The sequence below is a fragment of the Chroicocephalus ridibundus genome, chromosome 11 (genome assembly GCF_963924245.1).
Source record: "Chroicocephalus ridibundus chromosome 11, bChrRid1.1, whole genome shotgun sequence".
Classification (NCBI taxonomy): domain Eukaryota; kingdom Metazoa; phylum Chordata; class Aves; order Charadriiformes; family Laridae; genus Chroicocephalus; species Chroicocephalus ridibundus.
In genome coordinates, this window is record NC_086294.1 from 5,057,832 (window position 1) to 5,079,739 (window position 21,908).

The 21,908-nt window shown below is 37.7% G+C and overlaps 1 protein-coding gene across 4 annotated transcripts; it reads right to left on the reverse strand.

The window, feature by feature from the left end:
• Positions 1 to 326: 326 nt before the first annotated feature.
• Positions 327 to 19,786, reverse strand: SPDL1 (spindle apparatus coiled-coil protein 1). 4 transcript variants are annotated; one of them, XM_063349308.1, is made up of 13 exons: positions 19,052 to 19,366; positions 18,206 to 18,255; positions 16,424 to 16,599; positions 15,142 to 15,318; positions 14,634 to 14,828; positions 14,177 to 14,326; positions 13,436 to 13,534; positions 12,642 to 12,752; positions 9,918 to 10,058; positions 8,271 to 8,380; positions 6,968 to 7,155; positions 5,676 to 6,021; positions 327 to 1,201 (listed from the first exon to the last, which is right to left on the reverse strand). In XM_063349308.1, exons 3-13 carry the CDS (start codon positions 16,580 to 16,582, stop codon positions 1,051 to 1,053), a joined length of 1,827 nt encoding a protein of 608 aa, XP_063205378.1. In that variant the 5' UTR covers positions 16,583 to 16,599; positions 18,206 to 18,255; positions 19,052 to 19,366; the 3' UTR covers positions 327 to 1,050. The 4 variants fall into 4 exon arrangements, with proteins under 4 accessions (XP_063205378.1, XP_063205379.1, XP_063205375.1 ...); XM_063349309.1 differs by lacking the exon at positions 12,642 to 12,752 and having other exon boundaries at positions 19,052 to 19,368; XM_063349305.1 differs by lacking the exon at positions 327 to 1,201 and having other exon boundaries at positions 1,214 to 6,021; positions 19,052 to 19,375.
• Between the last annotated feature and the right edge of the window lie 2,122 nt (positions 19,787 to 21,908).

Sequence of the window (21,908 nt, forward strand, 5' to 3'; positions counted from 1 at the left end):
GTACAGTGACAGTAAATAAAAGTAACACCATTTGCATAAGAAACATTTCTGCTAACATTTTGTAGCATGAAAAGCATGATTCCTTCAATGTGGTATTATTTAAGTTCATGTGTGTGGTCAAAGCCAAAACGAATAAGAACTATTTCATGGATCGCATTCACTTCCCATAATATCATTGAATACCTTAGAAGTTAACAAGAAATAAGATTATTAACGGAACTAGCTTAAATGTTCTCCTCACAATTACTCTGCATCAAGCACCGTCAGAAAGTTAAGATTTGTCTCCTAAAAACATGACAAAAACACAGCACATGCATTATGGTTTCTTAGCTTTTATTGAGTGGTACTTTTTTTTTTAAAAAACAACATCCTTTTTACAAAAAACCTCACTTCTCAATCAAAAACCTGACAGCTTTAGATAACTGTTTTGACTCAAATGAAATATAGACTTCATATTAGAACAGAAAAAACATTTATTTTAATCACTAGGACAAATATAAGAATTTTTAGAGTTTCAGAAGAATTCTATCCCACAAAATGCATAAAGATTCACATGTGCCTTTGGAATCAGGTCAGTCTAAAAGTTAAACAATTACACATTAGGGGGAAAAAATATTAAGAAATTCTAATCCAGCAACTGGAAGAAATTTAGGAGCACAGGAGTTAGTTGAGTTCTGCATCAACACTGTCTAGCCTGTCTTGCTCAGGGTTGACTTCTGACTTACCTAATAAAACTTCCATAGCAAATACTTGTCTTCAAGTGAGCACTTTGCTTCAAATAAATAATGATTAACACACATTTAGAGACTTCTCCAAGATTCAGGGCAAGGCAACGCTTCATGTCACAATGCCAGGGAACTTTACGTGTGCTCTCTGGGAAGTTAAGGTATCAAAAGTGCAAGTCTCATTAATGCGATCATACTCTTCATATAACAAGGCAGAGCAATATTTAAGTTAGGAACCTGAACAATTTGGAATCCTGCTTCAGCAGGAAATAGAGTAGACTTCTGTCACACATAAATGTACAGGTTCCTTCCAGAAATGTAAGTTCTATTGCTGAGCACATTGTGTTTCAGAAGTTGGCTTAGAAGAGACATACAACGTTGTATATTTTTTCTTTTGCGTTTTCTTCTCAGTCATGATTTTATTTTCTTTCTTATCTTCGTTTTCCACGGTTTCAAATCTGGATTCAGCTGTTAACCTATAGGCAAAGCAACCATTCTAAATACATATTTAGTTAATAAAAAACAGGGCTAAAAAAAGAGTTTTAAGCAAAATCAACAAGGCAATGGCACACGGGCCCATCCGTATGGAAAGACAAAGCAAGCAGCGTTTAAGAATGAGACTAAAACAAAGCATTTACTTTTTTACCAGTTCTACTCACATTGCATCAGTTAAAGTCTAGCCTTTCTCCTCCCCCCCTTTATCTGCTGAAATGTTTGCTAAAAAGGTTTCTGAACATGTTAACTCATTCGGATCAGCTGTTAAAAAAAAAAAAAACAGTGACTGTGCCGTGCACATAAATGAGATCAAGTCCACAAAAGCACAAGTCCAAGTGAAAAGTCCCAGCACCATAATACAAGCATGATGAATCAAGCATTTTGCTTTAACACAACCAAAAAAAAACAGGACTACACTTAACGCAATATATGCATACACACTACTTTCCAACCTAGTTCTCTACTGCTACCGCCTTTATCTTAATGCCTGAAGAAATGAAAAGAAGTTGTTGGGGAAAAAAACGCACAACTTATTTTCAGGCTCTAAATTACACAATTCTTCCACTGACATGTTTTAATTCTGCTAGGAATGTAAATGGGAATGCAATCTTAACTGCCACATTGCTGTTAAAGAGGTAAGTTAAAAACAAAATTTAGACACCTGAGCACAATCAGGTGTTTTGATTATTTAAGAATTACTTAATAAACATATAAATGTGTCATTAGAGCAAATTGATAAATAGTGGTATTTACTCAACCAAATCACCACGACCAATACATTATTATTTCCACAGCAAAACAAATTACGGAACATTAAGTTCCAAATTAAACATCACTTCACATACCAACAGAAATTCTATGCTGATTCATCACCACATCTGTTAAAGCAACTCTCTAGTGACCTTGTGGATTTCCAGTGGTTTCAAGAGCTTCTAGTGAGCAACCCACAACCATCTGCAGCTGCTGTCAATGATGGTTTTCCCAACATGAATAGCTGCTGCTATTCTTGTTAGAGATTCACTTGCAACAGAGAGAGATACAGCTGAAGATGAGGGCTATGAAAGGAGCTGTAACAAAAGTGTTTAGGGAAATTTAGCTACAGATTTTCCCCACCCCCAGTCTACCTTCATACACAAATATATCAAATAAGCTATTCTTATCCATCACAAGCAATCTGCATCTTATTTCCTATAAGCATGGCTCAGTAGACTACAAGAGAAATATGCTTTGCTGTGCATCTCCCTTAGGTCAGCTCCACCATTCGCTCTGTAGTAAGTCCACCCCTGTAACTCTGATGGCAAGCCATTTTTTCCTCCATAGTCGGAGCAGCCAGGGGGGCATCTTGCAGCAAGTCAAAGTTAACCCACCACAGTTATCATACCAAGCCAGCTCACAGACCAACCCTTATAAGCCATATTTCATGAAGTGTTAGCACAGGGAAGTGAACGGATCAGAAAGATGACAGTTAAACACATCCACTTAAAAAATACTCGTGAAACTATGACATGATTCTATCCAGCTTTAACTATGTAGACTCCAAAAATAAGATGTAATGGGGGGGGGTTCCTTCTACCCATTTAAGGAAGATCAACTAGTCTCATCAGATGGAGCTTTACTTCCCGAGGATAAATGCCATGCCCCAAAGAGAGTATTAGTTATCCAGATCTCCTGCTGAGCCAAATGGCTATAGGCATTTCCTGTTTGAACAATCCAAATGAGGTAGATTTGGCACATTAACCCAACTAAATAATTTAAAAGAGCAAATAAGCTTTTAGGCACACAAGACCTTTAGATCAAAGTAGAGCAGACAACCTCAAATCTAAATGCAAAGTAAATTGGGCAGCAAGGGCTGGAATTTGCTATTTCAGTTTCAGCAGTGAAGAACAGCATTTCAATACACAAGTGTATCTTGTTATTGACCAGTTGGCCTAACAGAAGATATCACTACTTATAACCCTTGCATTGCCTGAATTACAATAGGAATTAATAGTAATTGCTTAAATATTGAAATCTGTCATCTCAAATACTATGTTCTCAACGCTTACATACTATAACCTAATCAGTACCATCACCTCGTAAAGTATTCCAAGGTTTACTTGCTTTAAACTTTACGTATATATACACTGCAGATATGTACATATGCTGTTAGTTCAAAGTTATCTGACTTTATCTTGCTAAATCACATTAGCAAGCAAGACTCTTCAAACAAGGAAATCTGTCGCCCATACAAGTACACGTAAATCACTTCTGACTGCTTCTTCATCACCTCCTAAACTAAGATGACACAGGTTTTCAAATACCATTTCCTAGAAGTGAAGTTTGCAATCCTTTCACAGTTACTATGGCTCTTTTTACTGCCACATTTCATGGACCAATAATGACAGAGCTACACTAATTATTTCACAAAAACTGCTCCAGTTACAAAACTAACCCCCAATGACCACAACAGCTTTTTCAGCCAAAGCATCACATTTTACTTAACAAAAAGTGAAACACTGACAGTTATCCACCATGCACATGCCAATTGCTTTTTCGTCCCCCAAGCTCTCCATTTTCAGGTCCACATTCCTGCTCAAGCTGCCAATATATTTTGTGCCTTTGCATTTAGCTGTATCCCTACATACGGTTTGGCCACATCCATCACAGAACAGTCCAGAGATTCTTTTAGTGTTTACAAACCTGACCTCTCAAATACTCAGATTTTATCATGACTTCCTATTTCATAATAAAGTCATAAACAGATCGGGTTAAGTAAATCCTCAGTTTTATCTTAACATCATTAACTAGGGAGTTAGTATTTACTAACGCAATCAGAAACACAAACAGAACCTTCTGCCTGCATTTGCCTTTTCCAGGTTTATACCGCCACAGAAAACCATTTAAAAGCTTATATAGAATTTTGTGGTGTTTTGGTCGTTTTTATTTTTTGAATTCTACTGATTTATATTTTATTCCTTATTTGAACCAGCAGTAATTAGTGCAAGATTAGAACCCTCCCTCTGAACTATGACTTCATCTTCCTCTTCTACTTTTTCCACTTGCACTGCTTTCAAACACCAATCCCATAAAATAACTTCCTCTCTTCACCCTCTCTCCGGTGTGTTTACCCCTTCAGTTCACAAACTGTTTCCAACAACTTCCTGTTGGCGGAGGCTGTATCTTCCTTTCCAAAAGAAATACGAAGAAGTAAGTTAAACTTTTCACACCCAGGTTAGATGCTATCTGTTCCTTTGTGTGCACAGAACCCTGCCAAAACACAATACCATCACTACATTACCCAGTCTTTCCTCTCAGCTTTCACCACGTTCCCGATCTTTCCTCCTTGGCAACAGCCCCTGTGTGTTCTGACACAGCTACTCTGACACAGCTACTGCTGCTCCTGCCATATTCTTTCCAGACTATTTCAGAAGATTGGACTGCTTAGTTACTTTAAACTTGTTAATTGCATCCAATGCAACCTTCATCTAAGAGTCAAAACATCAATCCAATGACTTCTGAATGCCATTAGTTTTGGATATACTGTACAGATTTCCATGTGTTAAGCCTTCCTCCATCTCTGAAGCTGCTGTCGTTCTATATTCAATAAACTATTTTTACTAGCAGACATTAGCAAGTTGGAAGCTCAAAACATCTAGACTATCACAGATTTTCTCCCTCCCCCCACACACTCTAACATGTGTTTACTAAGATTATGAATATGAACAGAATACAAAAACACCAGCAGAAAAAAAATAATCAAACAGTATTCCTTTTACCAAGATAAAAATAAGAAATTTGGAGCTAATTACTGCAGTAAGTTACTTTACCATCTATCAAAAAAGTAACTTAAATTCGCAGTCCAGGGAAAAAACTTGATCTTAGTTCAGCAGTTGTGTTTCTAGTTATCATGCATCCAGATTATGGAATTTACTTGTCTGACAACACAAATAGCATAATTGTCTATTATATTGTACAATGCAAGTTTTGTTAACCCAATTCAGTTTAAGAATTACTTAACTGGAATAATTTTTAGTGTTTTAGCTAAATCTGAAAATTGATGAGGGCTAAAATCAAGCATGAGATGAAACTGAAGCATGATACCTATTGCCTGTGCTACTTTGACATGTAACACAGTTGTGTGGCAGCTTTGAAGGGATGAAGAGCAAAGTCCTGTTTCTGAAGTTAGAGCAAACTGAGTGAACTGTCATGCCATCTCTGCACCTTCAGCATTTTCAAGTAATGGGAAAGTTATTTCAAAGATTGTTACAGTTTCAAGAGTCTTTTTCATTAGTCATCATTTTAGTCTTTCTAAAAGGTATGGAGAGGTTCAATGTAGGCAGCCGGAGATGAGGAATTACACTGCATGCAACACTGAGGAAATAGATAAAGAAGTGGATAGCACAGTTCATGCAGCGAAAGAAAAGAGATGCAGGTCTGTGCTGATTGCCTTGACCATAGACAGAAGCTGACACTGACCTGGGGGCAACTGAAGTCAAGGAATTACTTCCACTTCTGCTATACGAAGTAAAGGCATCATGATTCTCTTCTTTAATTTTAACTCTCTTTCTTTCTCTTTCAGGTTCAATGACTTTTTGCATTGCTTGAAAAGCTATATTTATTGGTGGTGCTTCAAAAGCTTGTTTTTTTGAAGAAGCGTCACTTTGCTCCAAGTCCTTGGAAGTCACCTTTGTTTCTTCCTTACTTGGCAATTGAGTGGGAGCATCCTCTTTTACCAAATTATTTTTGCTGTCCAAGTATTCACAAGTAGTGTCCACTGGAATCTTCTCCCTCTTCTTTTTAATTTTAGCGCCTTTAAGTAATTCTAAGACAAAAGGAATATACTTTTTATACACAAGTGAAGCTAGAGTTAGCTTGTCCACCAACATGTTCATAATAAAACTAACAAAGAACATTTAACATGACTAAAGATCTTGGAATAATTCTTAATAGACAATTTACATCCCTTTAAGAATGTCCTTTCATATAATCTGTTACCAGCAAGTAAGCATCCCAACAGAAGTTATATAGAAAGAGAGAAAAAAAAAAAAATATCTTTCCCTCCATCCACTCTACCTTTTTACCAAGGCTTTTAATTAGATGCTCTAAAGTACATGAATATGCTCAATTATTTTATTTCTATTTTGGAGGCTGCTGAGGTAAGCTTCCATAACTAAGATTTTAAAGTTGAATCCTTCAGGTATGGACAAGTACCAAAACCAATTCACCCATCTGGTTCCCCATTCATCTTCCTCCACAGGCTTCAACTCCCTTATTTCTGCACATAGACAGGTATCAGCCAGGCCTCTGTTGTCAAAACTTAATCCATATTAACTTGAGCTACTAAAGAGTTTTTCCTCTAGATGTTTCTGCACTTATTACAAAGCTCATATCAGCTGCCTACGTTCAGAAAGCTGATACTTCTCATTAACACAGGTACTGCTACTCTTATGAAAAGCACCTCCTGAGAATTTGTTCCCACCTATTTTACTATGGTTATCTAGCTATACTCTATAAAGCCTCTGAACACTAGAATTTATACTCCTTAGTTTTCTGAAATTATATTAGTATACATATTGAAGTAAGGTCTTTCAGCAAGGTAGGGCTTTACTATTTCAATTCAGCAGTTTTTGACCAGGTTATTATCAAAAAGGCAGCCATTTACACATTAGTTTATAACCCAATGCCTTCCTGTTTAGTGTCATTCAGCTTTTGAATACTGAAAAGACCAGATTTCCACCCCACTCCCCATATGGAAAACTAATACTTACCTTCAGGTTCATATTTCATTTTTAGCTCATCCAGCATAACTCGCAAGTTCATATTCTCACTCTGACAAGCTTGCAAATTTCTCTCATTTGTGAAGAGTTTCCTCTCAACTTCCAGAACCCTCTGGCTCTCATACAGAGCTTTCATCCTCTGCAAGGATAGTTCATTTTTCAAGGTCTCAGTTTCCTTGCTGGGGTGGGAGGAAGAAATATACAGTCACTCAGACTTGGCTTCTTCTGTTTGATGGGGTTTTTTTTTGTTGCTGTTGTTTTTTCAGTAAAGCAACAGATACAAAGTCAACTAAGCATTTAGCAACTTCACAGAAAAATTAAAGTTTTTACTTGAACTTGACATAGAGCTGTGAGCTTAGCTACCAGAGATTGAATGCATGTTAGAAACAAAGCTGTACACTGAACAATGCACACATGCATATGTAACTGGTTTGAGAAACCTTCTCTAACCTACAAATTGACTATTTCATTGGGGTGTTTCTAGCCTGTGTATAAATTACTATAACTACTTCTATAACTGACAATACAAGCTTTACACAAAGGTGTTCTTCTAAGCAACCAACATAATAATTATGATGATACTCGGTGCATATCCTTGCCTCTATTTTAGAGGCCATTAACTTCCACTAATCATAAGGACTGAATCACCATTCCTCAGCAATCCTAAGGGACTCGGATCACACCAGTTTCTCATAATAACACCACCCATCAGGGGAGAGACTTCTCCGGAATTCCCACAGCAGACCACTCCCTCCTGCTGGAAGTGCAATACTTCCATCTGAGGGCTTAAACAGTCCTGAGGCCAAACACTATGGACTTTCTAATCAATAGATATGGAATTCACTAGCCAAAGAACACATCTCAACTAAACAGTCCAATAAAACATTTCAAGTGTTATTATCCAATTCTATAGAAGAGAAATAAATATATAGACCCTACAGACTTTAAGAAGCTTCATACAGTTCCCTTACAGGTTAGTTTTTTTTTTTTTTAAGTTCTCAATTATCTTGCATCTAGTAGTATTAACAACATTTCTAGAAGAAAGCAACAGTAATATAAGAGTTCTGCCGATATCTTTTACAGCAATAAATAAAATGACAAACAAGACAATTCTCAGTCCTAAAACAAAAATAGGATGGTTCCACAGCATTAGAAAAATGAGACACTGTTATTTGCACGTACAGTCAGTGGACTACATACAAACAGTAACAAAAAAGAGGGAGAATAAAAACAAGTAGCTAGAAGATAACCAGACTACAACCAACTTCTAGGCCTCAGACCATCAAGTACGTACTTTGAGTTATCTAGTTTCATTTGCAGTAAATCGGCATAGTAACCATCTTCAGATTCTCCTCCTTTTGAGCCACTACTAGCTCTGGATTCTTCCATATTCTCATATAAAGTCTGAAAAAGAAAGAGTGTCAGGTTGTCAAATAGCAACCTTTCAGAAAGCACATTAGCTTAGTCCTTAAGTGAAATTTTCCATCCATTTCTGTAGAGAAGCCTCATCATAGAGGCATTTAAACACACAAGAGAGCTGAGCTGCTCTGAGTACTTCCTCATTTGTTACAAATGTCTAATACCACTGAAAGCAACAGTTCTCTTTCATTCACTGAAAGAAAAAGAAATAAAAAAAAAGTTATGTCTGCTCCAGGTTTTCAAATAGCATTACAGAACAGCTCCCTTTCTTTTTACTTGAAAATATAGGATATTTAATTAACCCGCAGGGAATTTGTTCCAGCCTTTATTTTTAGTCTTCAGCAGCTGGATGCCAAAGGTAAGGAATACAAGCCACGTTAGTCAACAGCCAAAATCTCAAAATCAATTACATCTTTTAGATGAGAAAGTTGGTTCACACTAAAGACACCATAAATGCAATAAACTTGCTATAAAATACATTAGTAATGTGACATTCTGGGGTTTTTGTTTTGTGTTTTTTTCTGAACAAGCATTACTGAGATTTAATATTGTCCCATAGATGTCATAGGCTTCTGTCAGTCACTGACAGTCATTTGATTTCCTGACACTACTTATTTATGGCATAGATACAAAAATAAATACTGATCAAGCTTATACATGACCGAACTGGTAAAGCAATCAAGCCGTCTTCATTGCTTACTAAAATGGGTTAAGCCTAGCTTTATACCACTTTGGTTAAACGCAGAATAGAGGATCCTATCCTGGAAAGCATAATCCTAATGCATAAGGCTAATACACCTAAGTTTACATTCTAAAGCTGTGATAAGAAAGGGCCAAACGAGTCCATAAGTATGTAAGAAGGTAAGAAACACTACAGTTTTTAACTCTGTATGCACACAAACATCGCTAACATTACAATAATGCATACAGGTATTCTCATGTATTTCTCACCTTCCAAAATATTGACAAAATGCTATCAAGCTGCATAAGAGGACTGAAGAAATTGCTTTACAAGGATGATTAATTAATTAAGTTTTTCTAAAAAAGAGCATACTTCAACTGCAAAGCTAGGACACATTAAGCAAATAAATATCCAAGAAATCCAACATAGCTGAGAGACTAAAGAGTGATAAAGCTTAAGTACATGCAGTAAAAATGCAAAATGGTTATGTCTTCCAAGAAAAAAAAAAATAAAAATCAGATGTCATAGCTCAGTGAACTTTGACCAAGTAATTGAATTTAAACACCACAGGTAACTACATAAAATATGAGAGTGCTACACATAGGAGCAAAGAAAAGATTGTTTATCCAGACTGGGGGTTGGGTGATGTAGAGTTTTCTCTGAACTTCAGAAGTCTATGTTCTCCAGCTATAAAATGGAACTGGTCAAATAAAAGTATGAGGAGCCTTTGGATTCCCTTTTCAAACCTGAGCGTGGACTTCAGATAGTTTCCATAATTCTTCTTATTCTCATGTTTTAGCTTCTGATTATGACTTTTCCACATAATTTCAGACCACCTACCTTAAATTTTTCTAGCTGCCTCACTTTCATAAGAAGATCTTCTATCTCACCATTCTTTTGTTCTAACATTGACTGTAAGCGTTCCAGCTGGTCAAATTCTGCCTGAGAGCCTTTCATCTGTAGCAGTGTAGCCATTTGCAGCTGGAAAAAAGAAAAAAAAAAAATCTTTAAAACAAATACTGGGTTAAGTGACTGAAAATCTCAGGCTCTTACCCAGAACAGTTAGGGTACTCAAGCCTTGCAATTCGAATCCCGAATACAGAAGCACACTGCATACTTAAGCTCAGTAGGCTTCACAACGGTCTTTACAATTGCCATCATTGTAGGTTGACACCAAAAATCTTTAGGACAGCTGAAAACCTACTGAACAGAGTAGTCCTGAGGTGTCATATCTTTCTCCATATTGACTAAGGAACCTACAAATATGCCAGCAAGAACACACACAACATTTCTCATTCAGACCATAAACACCAAGTCAGCTAGAACCAAACTACAGTGCAGGCTTGTTTATCAGAGCTAAAATGCATCCACCAAGATGGGGAAAAACACTCCAGTTCATCAACTTTTTTGCAGTTCTGATTCTGAGGTATAGATAACACTAACTTTGCCTTCTCTAACATTAATCCAAGAATTGCAGCTTCTACTGCTTCAGTGGAATGTACCCTTTGAAGGGAAGGAACACCCTTGGTCATTAAAAAAGGAGAAATTTAATCAGAGAGAAGTCTTGCATTTACAGATTCTTCTCATGCTGTTAACAAAATATCACAGTACAAGGGCCTTAACACATTCAGTTAAAACTGATACATCAGACAGCTAAAGAATTAGAGAAAAATATGAAATGCAATAATGGAAAGACTCAACAGGGTGTTAGTGATAACTGCAGCTTTTTTACCAGACTAGGCAGTATGGATAAGGTAACACTGTAGGACACTTGAAGTCACAGGGAAAGGATCAACTGAAACAAAGGAGACTACAGATCAACAGAAAAAGTGAGAGAAGAACATTTACCCTATAGAATCTCTTAAGTAAAGGATATTGATGATTCTGTACACAAACTAAAGCTAAAGAAAAGATTCAATCACCTCATGCTCATAGCTTCTACAGGACATAGGGGAGGCAAATTTTAACCCCCACTGCCTGACTAAAACTATCTTACATTTCCCAAGCATGTAGACACCTAACCTTTTTCCCTTTCTCTTAAAAGCCCACTTGCTAACTGTCAGAACTGCAAATTGCAGTCGATCTACACAAGAACAAAGAACAGAAACATTAAGAAACTGGAAGGGATACTGTGGACAATACACCAGATGTGGTAAAACTTTCGCAGCAGTACTGCTTACATTCTGCTCAGGAGTCAGATCTTCCAATCTGTAAATACCACATTCAGCTATTCCCACAACTGCAAAAACAGTTAACTATACTGTTGGAATCAGCTCCTGAATGAAGAGATCAGTTAACTATAGATTGAGCTTTAACACACAGCATCACAATGCAACTCAAAGCAGAGAGGACCCTACCAGGGACCTAAGGTGGCAGCTTAAGCAAAGCAGCTCTCCTAACAAACTACCTATCTCCAATACTGATATTAGAAGACATTTCATGGGGACAAATGAGTAAAAATTGAAGTTCCAAATAAAAACATTAAGTAGTATTACAACAGGAATATCAACTTGCCTCAGTTCTTGGTGAAAGTCTTCAGTATTAGGAATGTTTTCTTATACCATTAAATCAGTATGACTGACTTAACCCTCACATTACAAGGAGAAAAATTCTGAAGAAGCTGATTCTATTCAATCATTTTACTCACTCATCTCTTTAGCTCTCAAGGTCAGATTTTAGTAAAAGATAATTCCTTTGCTACATTAGTAGTTCTTTTCATGTCATTTAAGAATGTTGTTTCAATTATTTTCAACCTATCTCTCCACAAAAGCTAGATACCACAAACCTACATCTTAAATGTTACTCATTATTGTCACTTGTGACATTTAAGCACTTGTCTCAAACTGCATGATCAAGTATTTGATCGAAATGAAAGGATCCACACTCTTGATCCACACAAACATGAAAACAGCTGGCAGTTTTGCAGCATCCCCTTAACATTATCTTGTAAATCAGCTCCTGCTATCGTTCTCAACTATTTACCAAGAGGCTCCCATCCTATGGAAGTGTAGTCTAAATGAAACAGTTATAACACAAGTTATGACTTATTCTTCCACAAAGATAGTGAGAAGAAAGAAAAACATGGACAAACATAAAAAACAAGAAAGCAACCCAGGGCGGGGGGGGGAAGCAGTGTGGTAAGAGGACAGAATACAAGCCTTCCCTGTTCTTTATATTCATTCCTGACAACCAGCATTCACATAGTACAAGAACAGGACAAGAAAAGAAAAGGCAATTGTCAAGACAAATTGAATGCTAGTTTGACTGACAGGAGTTGTAGTTTACTCTTATCCATTTAACAACTACTGCCAGAGTAAGGAAGCACTGCCCTCAGTATAACTTGGAGTTCTAGGAGAAAGTAATAGTACTAGTAGCAATAGAAAGATGCTGATGTACCATACAAGTCAAATAGCACAGCGACGTTCACTTGTTTTTTCTCCCATTTCCTTCCCCCTAGACTACCGTATCATATTTTAAAGATAATCAAATCCCCTGGCCTGTGTACTAAAGCATTGCCTTATCAGACCCCAAGGAAACCCTGGAGTATTATAGTAATGGTCATACCTTCATTTTTTGCAATTGTTCTCTAGTGAATGCATGCTGTTTTTGCAGTGAATGATATTTTATTTTCACACTGATCAGCTGTCGTTCCATTTCTGCCCTACGGTCCTCCACCTACAGAACATTGTTAACAATTATTACTATGAAAATTATAACACTTGTTGTCACTTGGATGGTAAGTTTTACAAGGAGATGTTGCCTAGCAATTGATGTTAGTTCTGCAAATATTGCTTTTCCAGGAAGAATACTTGAAAATACGCGCTATTGCCATTACCTCTGAGATAAAAGTGGGTAGAGGTAGACAGCAGTGTAGCAGCTGAAGCACAATCAGTAAAAGCACAACAGATTTTTCTTTTGTTCTTTTGATATCAAAATAAAGTAACATTTCATATGTTTCTGTGTTGCTATACAGTAGTTTTGTCCATTGGCATCAAAACAAGTAGTTTTTATTAAAAAAAAAAAAAGAACCATGTACCAATTTAACCCATTCCCTGGGTGGTGTTAGAAAACAAAATAACTTCCTATGCATTTAACAGCAGCTGAAGTCTTAATCAGAAACTAAATCAAAAACCCTCCCAAATGCTCAAACATCCAGCCATTTTCAGCATGTTTTTAAAAGACAACATTTATCAGCATCTTTTAATATTTCATATACTATCTTCTGTATTAAAGAAGGCTCACCAGCTGAACAAAACTACTTAGAAATACTACTATAAGAAATACAACTACTTTTAAGAAATAAAATGAAGTATTTCTTCTCTCCTCTGTACATTATCAGATCCGTGGCATAATTTTACCTCAGCAAAGAGAGAATTGCCTTTACTTGCAGGGTCCAAAGATTGCTGCACTGCATGATCCAGCTGAACCTGAAGCTCTTGATTAGCTTCACGAGCTTTCTAGATTAAAGCAGAGAGGGTATCAGTCATTTAAGCATCTGATGTACTGCATATATGAAATTAATCAAGTAGTTTTACCTCTTTTGCATTTCCTATGCCTTTAGCACAGATTATCTTGTACTGCAGTCCTTAACTATGCATATAGTTTCAGTCAGCAACAGATAATTGGTGTTGTTTCACTAAAAAACTTAATATTCCACTTGCTCTTCAGGACAAGAGCATAACTAAAACTTTTAACGGAAAACTTTGGTGTTTATCAGTTGGATTAATGGTATTGAGACTCTTAGCCTTGCTGTGCTCCCCAGCACAAACTTTTCCAAGGCATTCAGCAGGAACTTGAAATAAAAAAGAGAATTATATCAGTGACCTGTGAGAAGATCCTGTTATGAGGCAGAATGTTGCAGTGCCAAGGATCTCCATAGAGCGCCTTCCACAAAAGAAAGCCAATACAGAGGGTATTTAGCAACAAGCAATATCAAACATGACTAGCCAATATCCTTTTTTTCCTCCTTTGCCTTCTCTTTCTCCCTCCCTCCTCAGAACTCATATCTCAAAACTCCTCTTATTTCACTGAAAAGCCAGCACCACAACTTGTGGAAATCAGGGATCATCTACCACTTTTGAATAAAGTTAAGAGAATACCTCTAACGCGTTACAGTAAGAAACAACTTCTTTTTCTCTCTCTTCTTTTTCTCCCTGTAGACGCTCCAGCTGATTACGTAAGTTACTGTTTATGAGTTCTAACTGTTCTTTACCATACTGCAGTTCATTCAGCTTTTCTTCAACATTGGCCTAAAGAAAAAAAAAAACCAAGTATGAAATAAAACATCTGTAAAATAATTTGAAGAAAAACAGGCTCAAGTGAACCAAACAGGTTTGCTAGTAATAATTACTTTTAATACACAATATTATCTTGAAGAAAAGGTTGTATTAAAGTCTAATTATTAGGCTAATATTTTTTTCTATGCATATTTTCTTAATAGTAAGCCAATCATAAGGTAGCAATATACACAAAGTGTCTAAAAATGAAATGAGCAAAAGCACAGAATTTTATCTTCACCTAGCGTACATTCCTAATAATGAAGTAATAGTCACACACCTTCACACTTTCTAGTTCAGTGAGTTCTATCTGAAGATTGAGCATTTCTGAAGACATGGTCTCATGTACACGTTCAGACATCATACGTAGTTCTTCTGATTTGGCAGCAATTATTTCCTTCTGATGATCCACTTTGTGTCTCAATTGTTTCTCCGAGAGTCGGGTTTCATCTAGTTCTGCTTTCAGGTTCTCCAACTTAAAGACAGTTGACAAGCAGTACCCTTGTATCATAAATTCTTTAAAAGCACAATATTTTTGACTCTGTTCTAATTACAGAAAATGTCTTAGAAATACAACTTAAGAGTAAACTTCAAAAAAATAAGCTTTGAAATGTAATGTAATTCACAATCTAACTAAGCAGATGTTTGTTAAAAACAAACCACACAAGCTTCTACACGTTATAACTATTTATTAGATTTGTTTTGGTAGCAAGTGTGCAATTAAGAGTTAAATACATATTCTTTAAAATGCTATTAGCAACATTTGAGCTATACATTAGCTGCCAAACCTTGTTTTTAAGGTCACTGATTTCTTGTCCATAGACTCTGGCAAGCTGTTCTTTCTGTTTATCCAGTTGCATGTTTTGCTGTTGCTTGAGGGAATCACATTCAAAACTCAAGCTTTCCAACATTCGATTCTTGAGTTCAATTTCTCTCTGAAGAGAGTATTTCTCTTGTTCGAATTTCTGAAAGAAATAACATACTAATAAATCTATATGTAATATTCATAAACACTTGGGGAACAACGTACTAAATACAGGCTTAGAACCAAGACACTAAATGCCTGAAACTCATTCAACCTTTTGTCGCAGTTCCAATTATCGAATTGTCATACCCATGTTTTAAGACAAAAAACAAACCACAAGCTGCACTGAAATTTTATGACTTATTTGGTTGTCAGGCCAAAGGCGCGAGCGAGCGGCACGTGGTTCTTTGTTGCCATCTGAGGCTAAACCACGACAGTAATATTCTCCTCTTCATGAAAACTGTATATTTTTTTTGCCCCAAGATGAAGGGTGTGGGCATCTTTTCTGTAAATGTAACAAATTTAGTGAGAGCTTACATGTCCTTTCTACCACCATGGAACCCGATTATATTAAAAATTGTTACAGTCCATCAAGTGTTCCCCTACTGCAGACCAGTTAGGTTAAATGTTTGGTAAAGACATCTAAATTGTCTCCTGTTTTGTAATAAATACCACCAACCCTTCCAGATTGAAGAATGACTTTTCAACCAGCTTCCCCTATGCCTGATAGTATATGTTTGCTAATTACAAAGGGCAGCTTCGTTTTACTCTTCCATTCAGCTAGTAATTAAGGAGAAGAAAAAAAAATAATAAAAAAGGAGAATCTCCCTCCGCCCTTGGATTCTAAGTTACTAATCGATCTGGTTCACACAAGCTTAGCTCATAACTTTGCTCCAGCCTGTAACACAGGATTACAACCCATGGGTGCAGCTTGACAACACAGCAGCTACCATCTCAGGTTGTCTGCAGGAAAGGATGATTCTGCCCTGCCTCACATGAGCTTTACAGCCGCACCTCTTGCACTAAGCTCACCAATGGCAAACTGATCAAAATAAGCTATCACAATTAGCTATGAAACTCTGTCCCAGTTAGAGAATATTGTGCTCAATATCGTATAGCAGAGATGAAAAGCTCTCTCTACAAATACTAAAAAGGCTTATTACAATTATTCTAGACTCTAAAAGGCATTTAAAACACACGTGACATTCAGAAAATTGTTAAAATAAAAATTTGACAGCTTTTTTACTTGAAGCTTAAAACATCACCTCAGTTTTCTCAGTCAGTTCATGGCGTATTTGATCCAACTGATTTTGAACTTCACTTTGGGACTCCAATAAATGCAAGCCATATTGTGCTGCCTTTCTTCGCTCATTCTCTGCTTCCTTGAGTTGGTGTCTAAGATTTAAAATGGTCTCTGTCTCCATTTTTCTTCCTTTTGTTACTTCAAAATTGCAAACACAAAATGATTAAAAAAATATTTAGCACTAAGTTACAATAATTAATCTAAAAGAAGTTATTGGATTTCCTTTCTTAATCAGGATACAAGGATATATTTTTGGATTAATACAAGACATTAAAAAAAGATAGCTCATAACAGTGCTGTGCACAGTAAAATAATAGCTATTTCTCCATAAACTTGGTTAACATCTTATTCCTGACTATGTCTTAACTAGTAGCATGCAGCAAAGCCACTCCTGTGTACCCAGCCCAGTTTCCTAGTGCACTAGAACCACGGTTAATCTATTACATATATAGCTATCTTGCCATATACAAAAGAAGGCTAGGAAATACCCTTGCAAAAAACCATTTTTATGCCTATCATACGGTTGACAACATTTTCTGTGATATTATAAATAAAGCCACACTAAGCATAGCATTTCTTGTGTACACAAATAACACTTAAGATTCATGTAGGCAGCTGTATTAGCAGGACAGTTTACTCCTAATAACATTATGTGGGATATAAAAACAGATGAAGATAGCTGAATGAAAGAGTCAAAAATAGAAGCCTTCTTAATATATGGAATTTTAACACAGAGCCTTTTATTTATTTAAGTGCTTAATGGAGCCTTTCATGACTGTCTTCCACTTTAAACTTCAGTCATTGCAGGCTTCTGAACAACATAAGCCAAGAGTTCTCTCAGAAAGTATGCAGTAACAATGACACACAAATACAAAAAAAACCCTGCAGCTGATTTTTGAAAGTCCAGTTTCATAATTTTTATATAATTTCAAGATTTAAGTAATTCTTCATTGAAAATCTTATTCTATGCTTTTTCTTTTCACTTTAACAATTAAGTTGTTGCCATTTCATACTGGCACATATATTATTCTTACGAATGTCAGCAAGATGCTAGTCTTGAAGAGCAAATTTTGCAGCTCAGTACAGGAAAGATTATTTTTAAGAGTCATTATTGGAATGTACAGCCTTCAGTTTTTCTCTTGCTAACTTTTATTGAACATGGGTAACTCCTAGTGGAGTAACCCAGCTTCCTAGAAAAGGAAAAAAAATTTTAACTTGCAAAAGTAGATCATGCCAAAACTGTGATAATTCCTTTCAGAGGTACAACATAGAAATTATCAAATTCTGCTTTTCACATTTTTCCAGCATTTATTGTTATTCAATTTTAACACGTACAAAGAGACTTTACCAGACAGGCTCTGAAACTCCAGTTTTTCACATCAAACAATTGCAATGCTTGAAATACTAGTTTTGCACACTTATGCTAAAATAAGATACTTAAAGACAGGAATCGAGCACACCTGTAACTGAGAATCAACAAAATTATTACTAGTGCAAGGACACATATACTGTGTACAATTTAATAATGAAATGTTTACAGTAAGATGGAGCAATACAAGCATATAGCCAACAACTCCTGGCATTCATTTATATTAGTAAAGGGAATTAATTAATCCTTATTCACTTCATAAATAGAATTTTTAGAACAGCTTTATTTTCTGAAAAAACAACAGTATAGAAGCAACATAGCAGTTTGATTGCTCCTAGCTTACTAAATTAAATTTGAGTAATATTTTTAACTCACCTTCAGAAGTCCATTTACGTTTTTCTTGACCTTATTCTCGTACTCCACCTCTAAAAGAAAAAAAAAGCAACAGTTGTCTAGTCCGGATGAATATAAGCTGCCATTACTGCACAGTCCTTCATAGAAGTCCTTTTCTGAAAAGGCTTAATGCCTGTGGCTGTCTCATGAAAATGCAGATCACAAGCTAAAACCCCATGGAAATGCAAATCTTATTCAAATCTCAGTTGAGGAAGCTGTCAAATAGTTCAGAAACGGCCAGACCAGGCAACGTTGCCAAAGGATAGATGCTCTGCAATTGGTCTGCAGGGCAAGTAAACAGGCTACACGCGGGGTCACCTTCTTCCAGCACACATGCAATTTTTAAGGGTTGAGGATTTTGTCTGGCTCCCTTCTACTTTCCTGTACTGTTTTCCAGTTTCACATACAAGATCTTTGAGCTCTTAATAAATCACTTAATGGATAATATAAAAAAAAAAAAAGATCTTGGGCTATTTCATAGTTGGAAGTATGAAGGGAAAGAGAAATAGTTTTCCTATTCACATGTTCCTTGCCAGCTGTTCTGGAAAACAGCAAGTATGCTTTTGGAGCACAGACATCCTCAACTTTTCAGTGTCAATTTTGCATGAAGTTAATCACACAAGTCCAGGTAGCTTTGCTCATAAACCTGTATTGTTATATACAGAAGGAATTGCCTGCAATTTAATATTGTACATGAGGTTAAGTAAACTTCCCTGAAAATAACATTTGAGGATAAATTGAGTAGGTAGTGAAGTAAGCAGGTAAGAGGGGAAGTAACAGAAATCAGTCTCTGTGTATTCTACCAAGAGTTACAAGAGAGCTACTCACTTTTGGCTAATTATCTTAAAACACTTTATAACAGATTCTACACCGAGGGCTCCAGACGTTGATTATTCAGCCACTTAAGTACTCCTTGAGAAAAACAATAAGGTCGGAAGATAAAAAGAGAAGAAAGCATGCAAACTTTCTTCTCCCATTCGATAACTGTTCTTCTAGTTCAACTGCTATTCCCACGGGTCATATGCCGCTTCGAACCAACGTCGCAAACGACGCAAACTCGCCCCAGCCCAAGGCTCTTAACAGGAGTCCCGTCCACACGTTACACAGGCAGTGACTTACAGCCGGGCTTGTTTCCCACAGGGAAAGGCCCCTGCCCACATTATAACGGGCAAAAAGGGCGGAGGGGGAGAGGGTCCCCCCCCACCTCACCGGACGCAGCACCTCCGGAGGCCGGAGAAGGGCCTTTCCCGCTTGAGGCAACAGGGGCCGGCACTGTCAGCGCGACCCCGGTGAAGGGAAGGGCCTGACGGCCACCAGTCGCGCAGGCAGCGGCAGGAAAGAACGGGAGGGAGACCGGAGCTCTCCTCCACCCTCCCCGAGCCCCTCGGCCCCGCCGCCCGAGACCTCCCTTCTGCGGACGAGGAGCAGCGAAGCGACGGCCCCACAGGGAGAACAACGCGCCCCCCCGCGCTACCTCAGCCCCGCCGCCGCTCCCGCGGTTCAAACTCGCCACCGCGACGCCACCACAAGTCTCGCGAGAGCTGACACCGCCCGCCTTTCTTCCCCCTCCCCCGCCTCTCTCCCGCGCACGCGCCTTTCCCGCCCACCGCCACTGAGGCGCGCGTGCGCGGTGCCGCCAGCCTGCGGGGCGGGAACGGCGCGTGCGCGGGCGGGCGTTTGTGAGGAGAAGTGGCGGAAAAGGGCGGCGGGTTAGTGCTGCTGCCGCTCCGCTCGTCGGCGTTGGAGAACAGTTGTTCGTTTACGCTTGGTATGGTACGGAGTAGATATACACGCCGTGCCAGTGCGGAAGGGTTTTTGCACAGAGACTATGGGAGATTTTCCGAAGAGAAAGGGCAGGCAATAAAGTTACCCGCTCGTCTGGAGCATACCGAGCCAGAGCACAGCAGGCTGGAGGTGCGAGGGATGTGCTTGGCGCCAGAGTCGCAGGCATTGCCACCTCGCTCAAAGAAAGCATACGCTGTAAGTGATGAGAGTGCTGTATATTATCTAGGAAACCTGCCAAGTAGAAGGGCGATCTGTGCCTCCCACACAGTATTCTGCAGGAGAGTTTTGGGGGTTTTTTTGATAGCAGAACACCGTGACTGGTTTATCCCACTACCTGCTTTCCTTATCAAGGAAATCCCCTCCTTCAGCAGGGAATGCTGAGGCTGCCTGCACCTGAGGAAACGGCACCATCTTCTTACCCAAACAAACCTTTCCATAGAGTATGTGGAGCTTACTGTCCAAACTTCAAGAGCCACACAGCAATTACAGTGCTTGTAGCATAGCTGTTCAACTAAACTTCTGATTTCCTATTTTTATCCCTAGCTTGCTCTAGTTTCTACTCATCTCTGCTTCCTGCACTAGGGAGGAGCCCCAGGGAGTAATTTCATAGTGTTAAGTTTGCCCAGAGTTCAAGATTTCTTAAGCCAGTGAAGATCTGAATAATACCCACAAGGAAGACCAAATTCGTCAGCTGAAGCATTTCAGCATGCAATTCTGATAGTTATTTGAGAGTCCAAGCACAGTTGTCCACATGCAGTTTTCTCTGCCTCAAGAGAAAACCTGAGTAATCTTTACCTTTTAAGCAGTGGTTAAATTTTTCATCTATCCTGCAAGATTCATGTATTTTTGCACTTTCTCTAATCACATCAGTGAGTATGGAAGGTTTATATTCTCATAACTAATGTGACATCTGTAGTAAAAGCCATTGCATAGAAACATACCAAAGCCAATTCTGCCTTTAAAGAAACATGCTTCAAGTTATGCAAGGTTAAATTCAAGCAACAGGCTGTAAGTAGATGCAAGGATAACAATCCTATTTGGAGCAACCAGGACAGAAATAGATGTCTTAAGATAAAAGGGGCTTGGAAAATAAGCACATAGTGTAAAATTCTACAGAGGAAGCCAATAAAAGTACTACTACTTCTGTCAAAATGATACTAATACTACTGTTCCAGCAAAATGTGTGGGTCTAGCTTACGTCAATAGAAGTAGGATTAAAAATTAAATACAGAATGGTCTAGACAAGGACAAATGCCAAGTTGATTAAAACAGGGACAGGAAACAAGAGAATCCTGTTCTAATCCTGATTCTGCTGCATTCACTATGTGATTAACCACTCCAAATACCCACAGCTAAACCCCCTTGTTTTAGAACAAGGGTAACAGTGACTTAATTAACAAATCCATGTAATTCTGCTGAGAGTTAGTTGAGTACATCTTGGAAAAATATAAAATACATTGTAAATTCTAAGTATTAACATGATTACTCCACCAGATCAGTTACCTGCCGTAGCACACTAAATCACAGAACAGTTAAAATAGCTGTTTTTCCCCCGCCTTCATTTCCACAGTCATGTGTAACAGCTGATGTTTAACACATTAAATATGTTACCCAGCTCCATAATGTTTTCCTCAGCTTAAAATTTCCATTGATGCCTTTAAAACAGAGTTAGGAGCTTAGATACAAATTATTTAAAATACGACGTTATTTTCAGAACTGTTCTCTCTTCCTTGTTGAATCAGCACTAACTAGGATCCTGTTTTACAGATCACCTCTACTTGTGAATATAAAATACATCAGTTGCTAATAAGTTACTTGTAATATAGATTTGCCAAATGGAGTAAGCACCTTGTCAGAACACTACAAGATTATTCACTGGTGTTATAAAATATTTAATAGT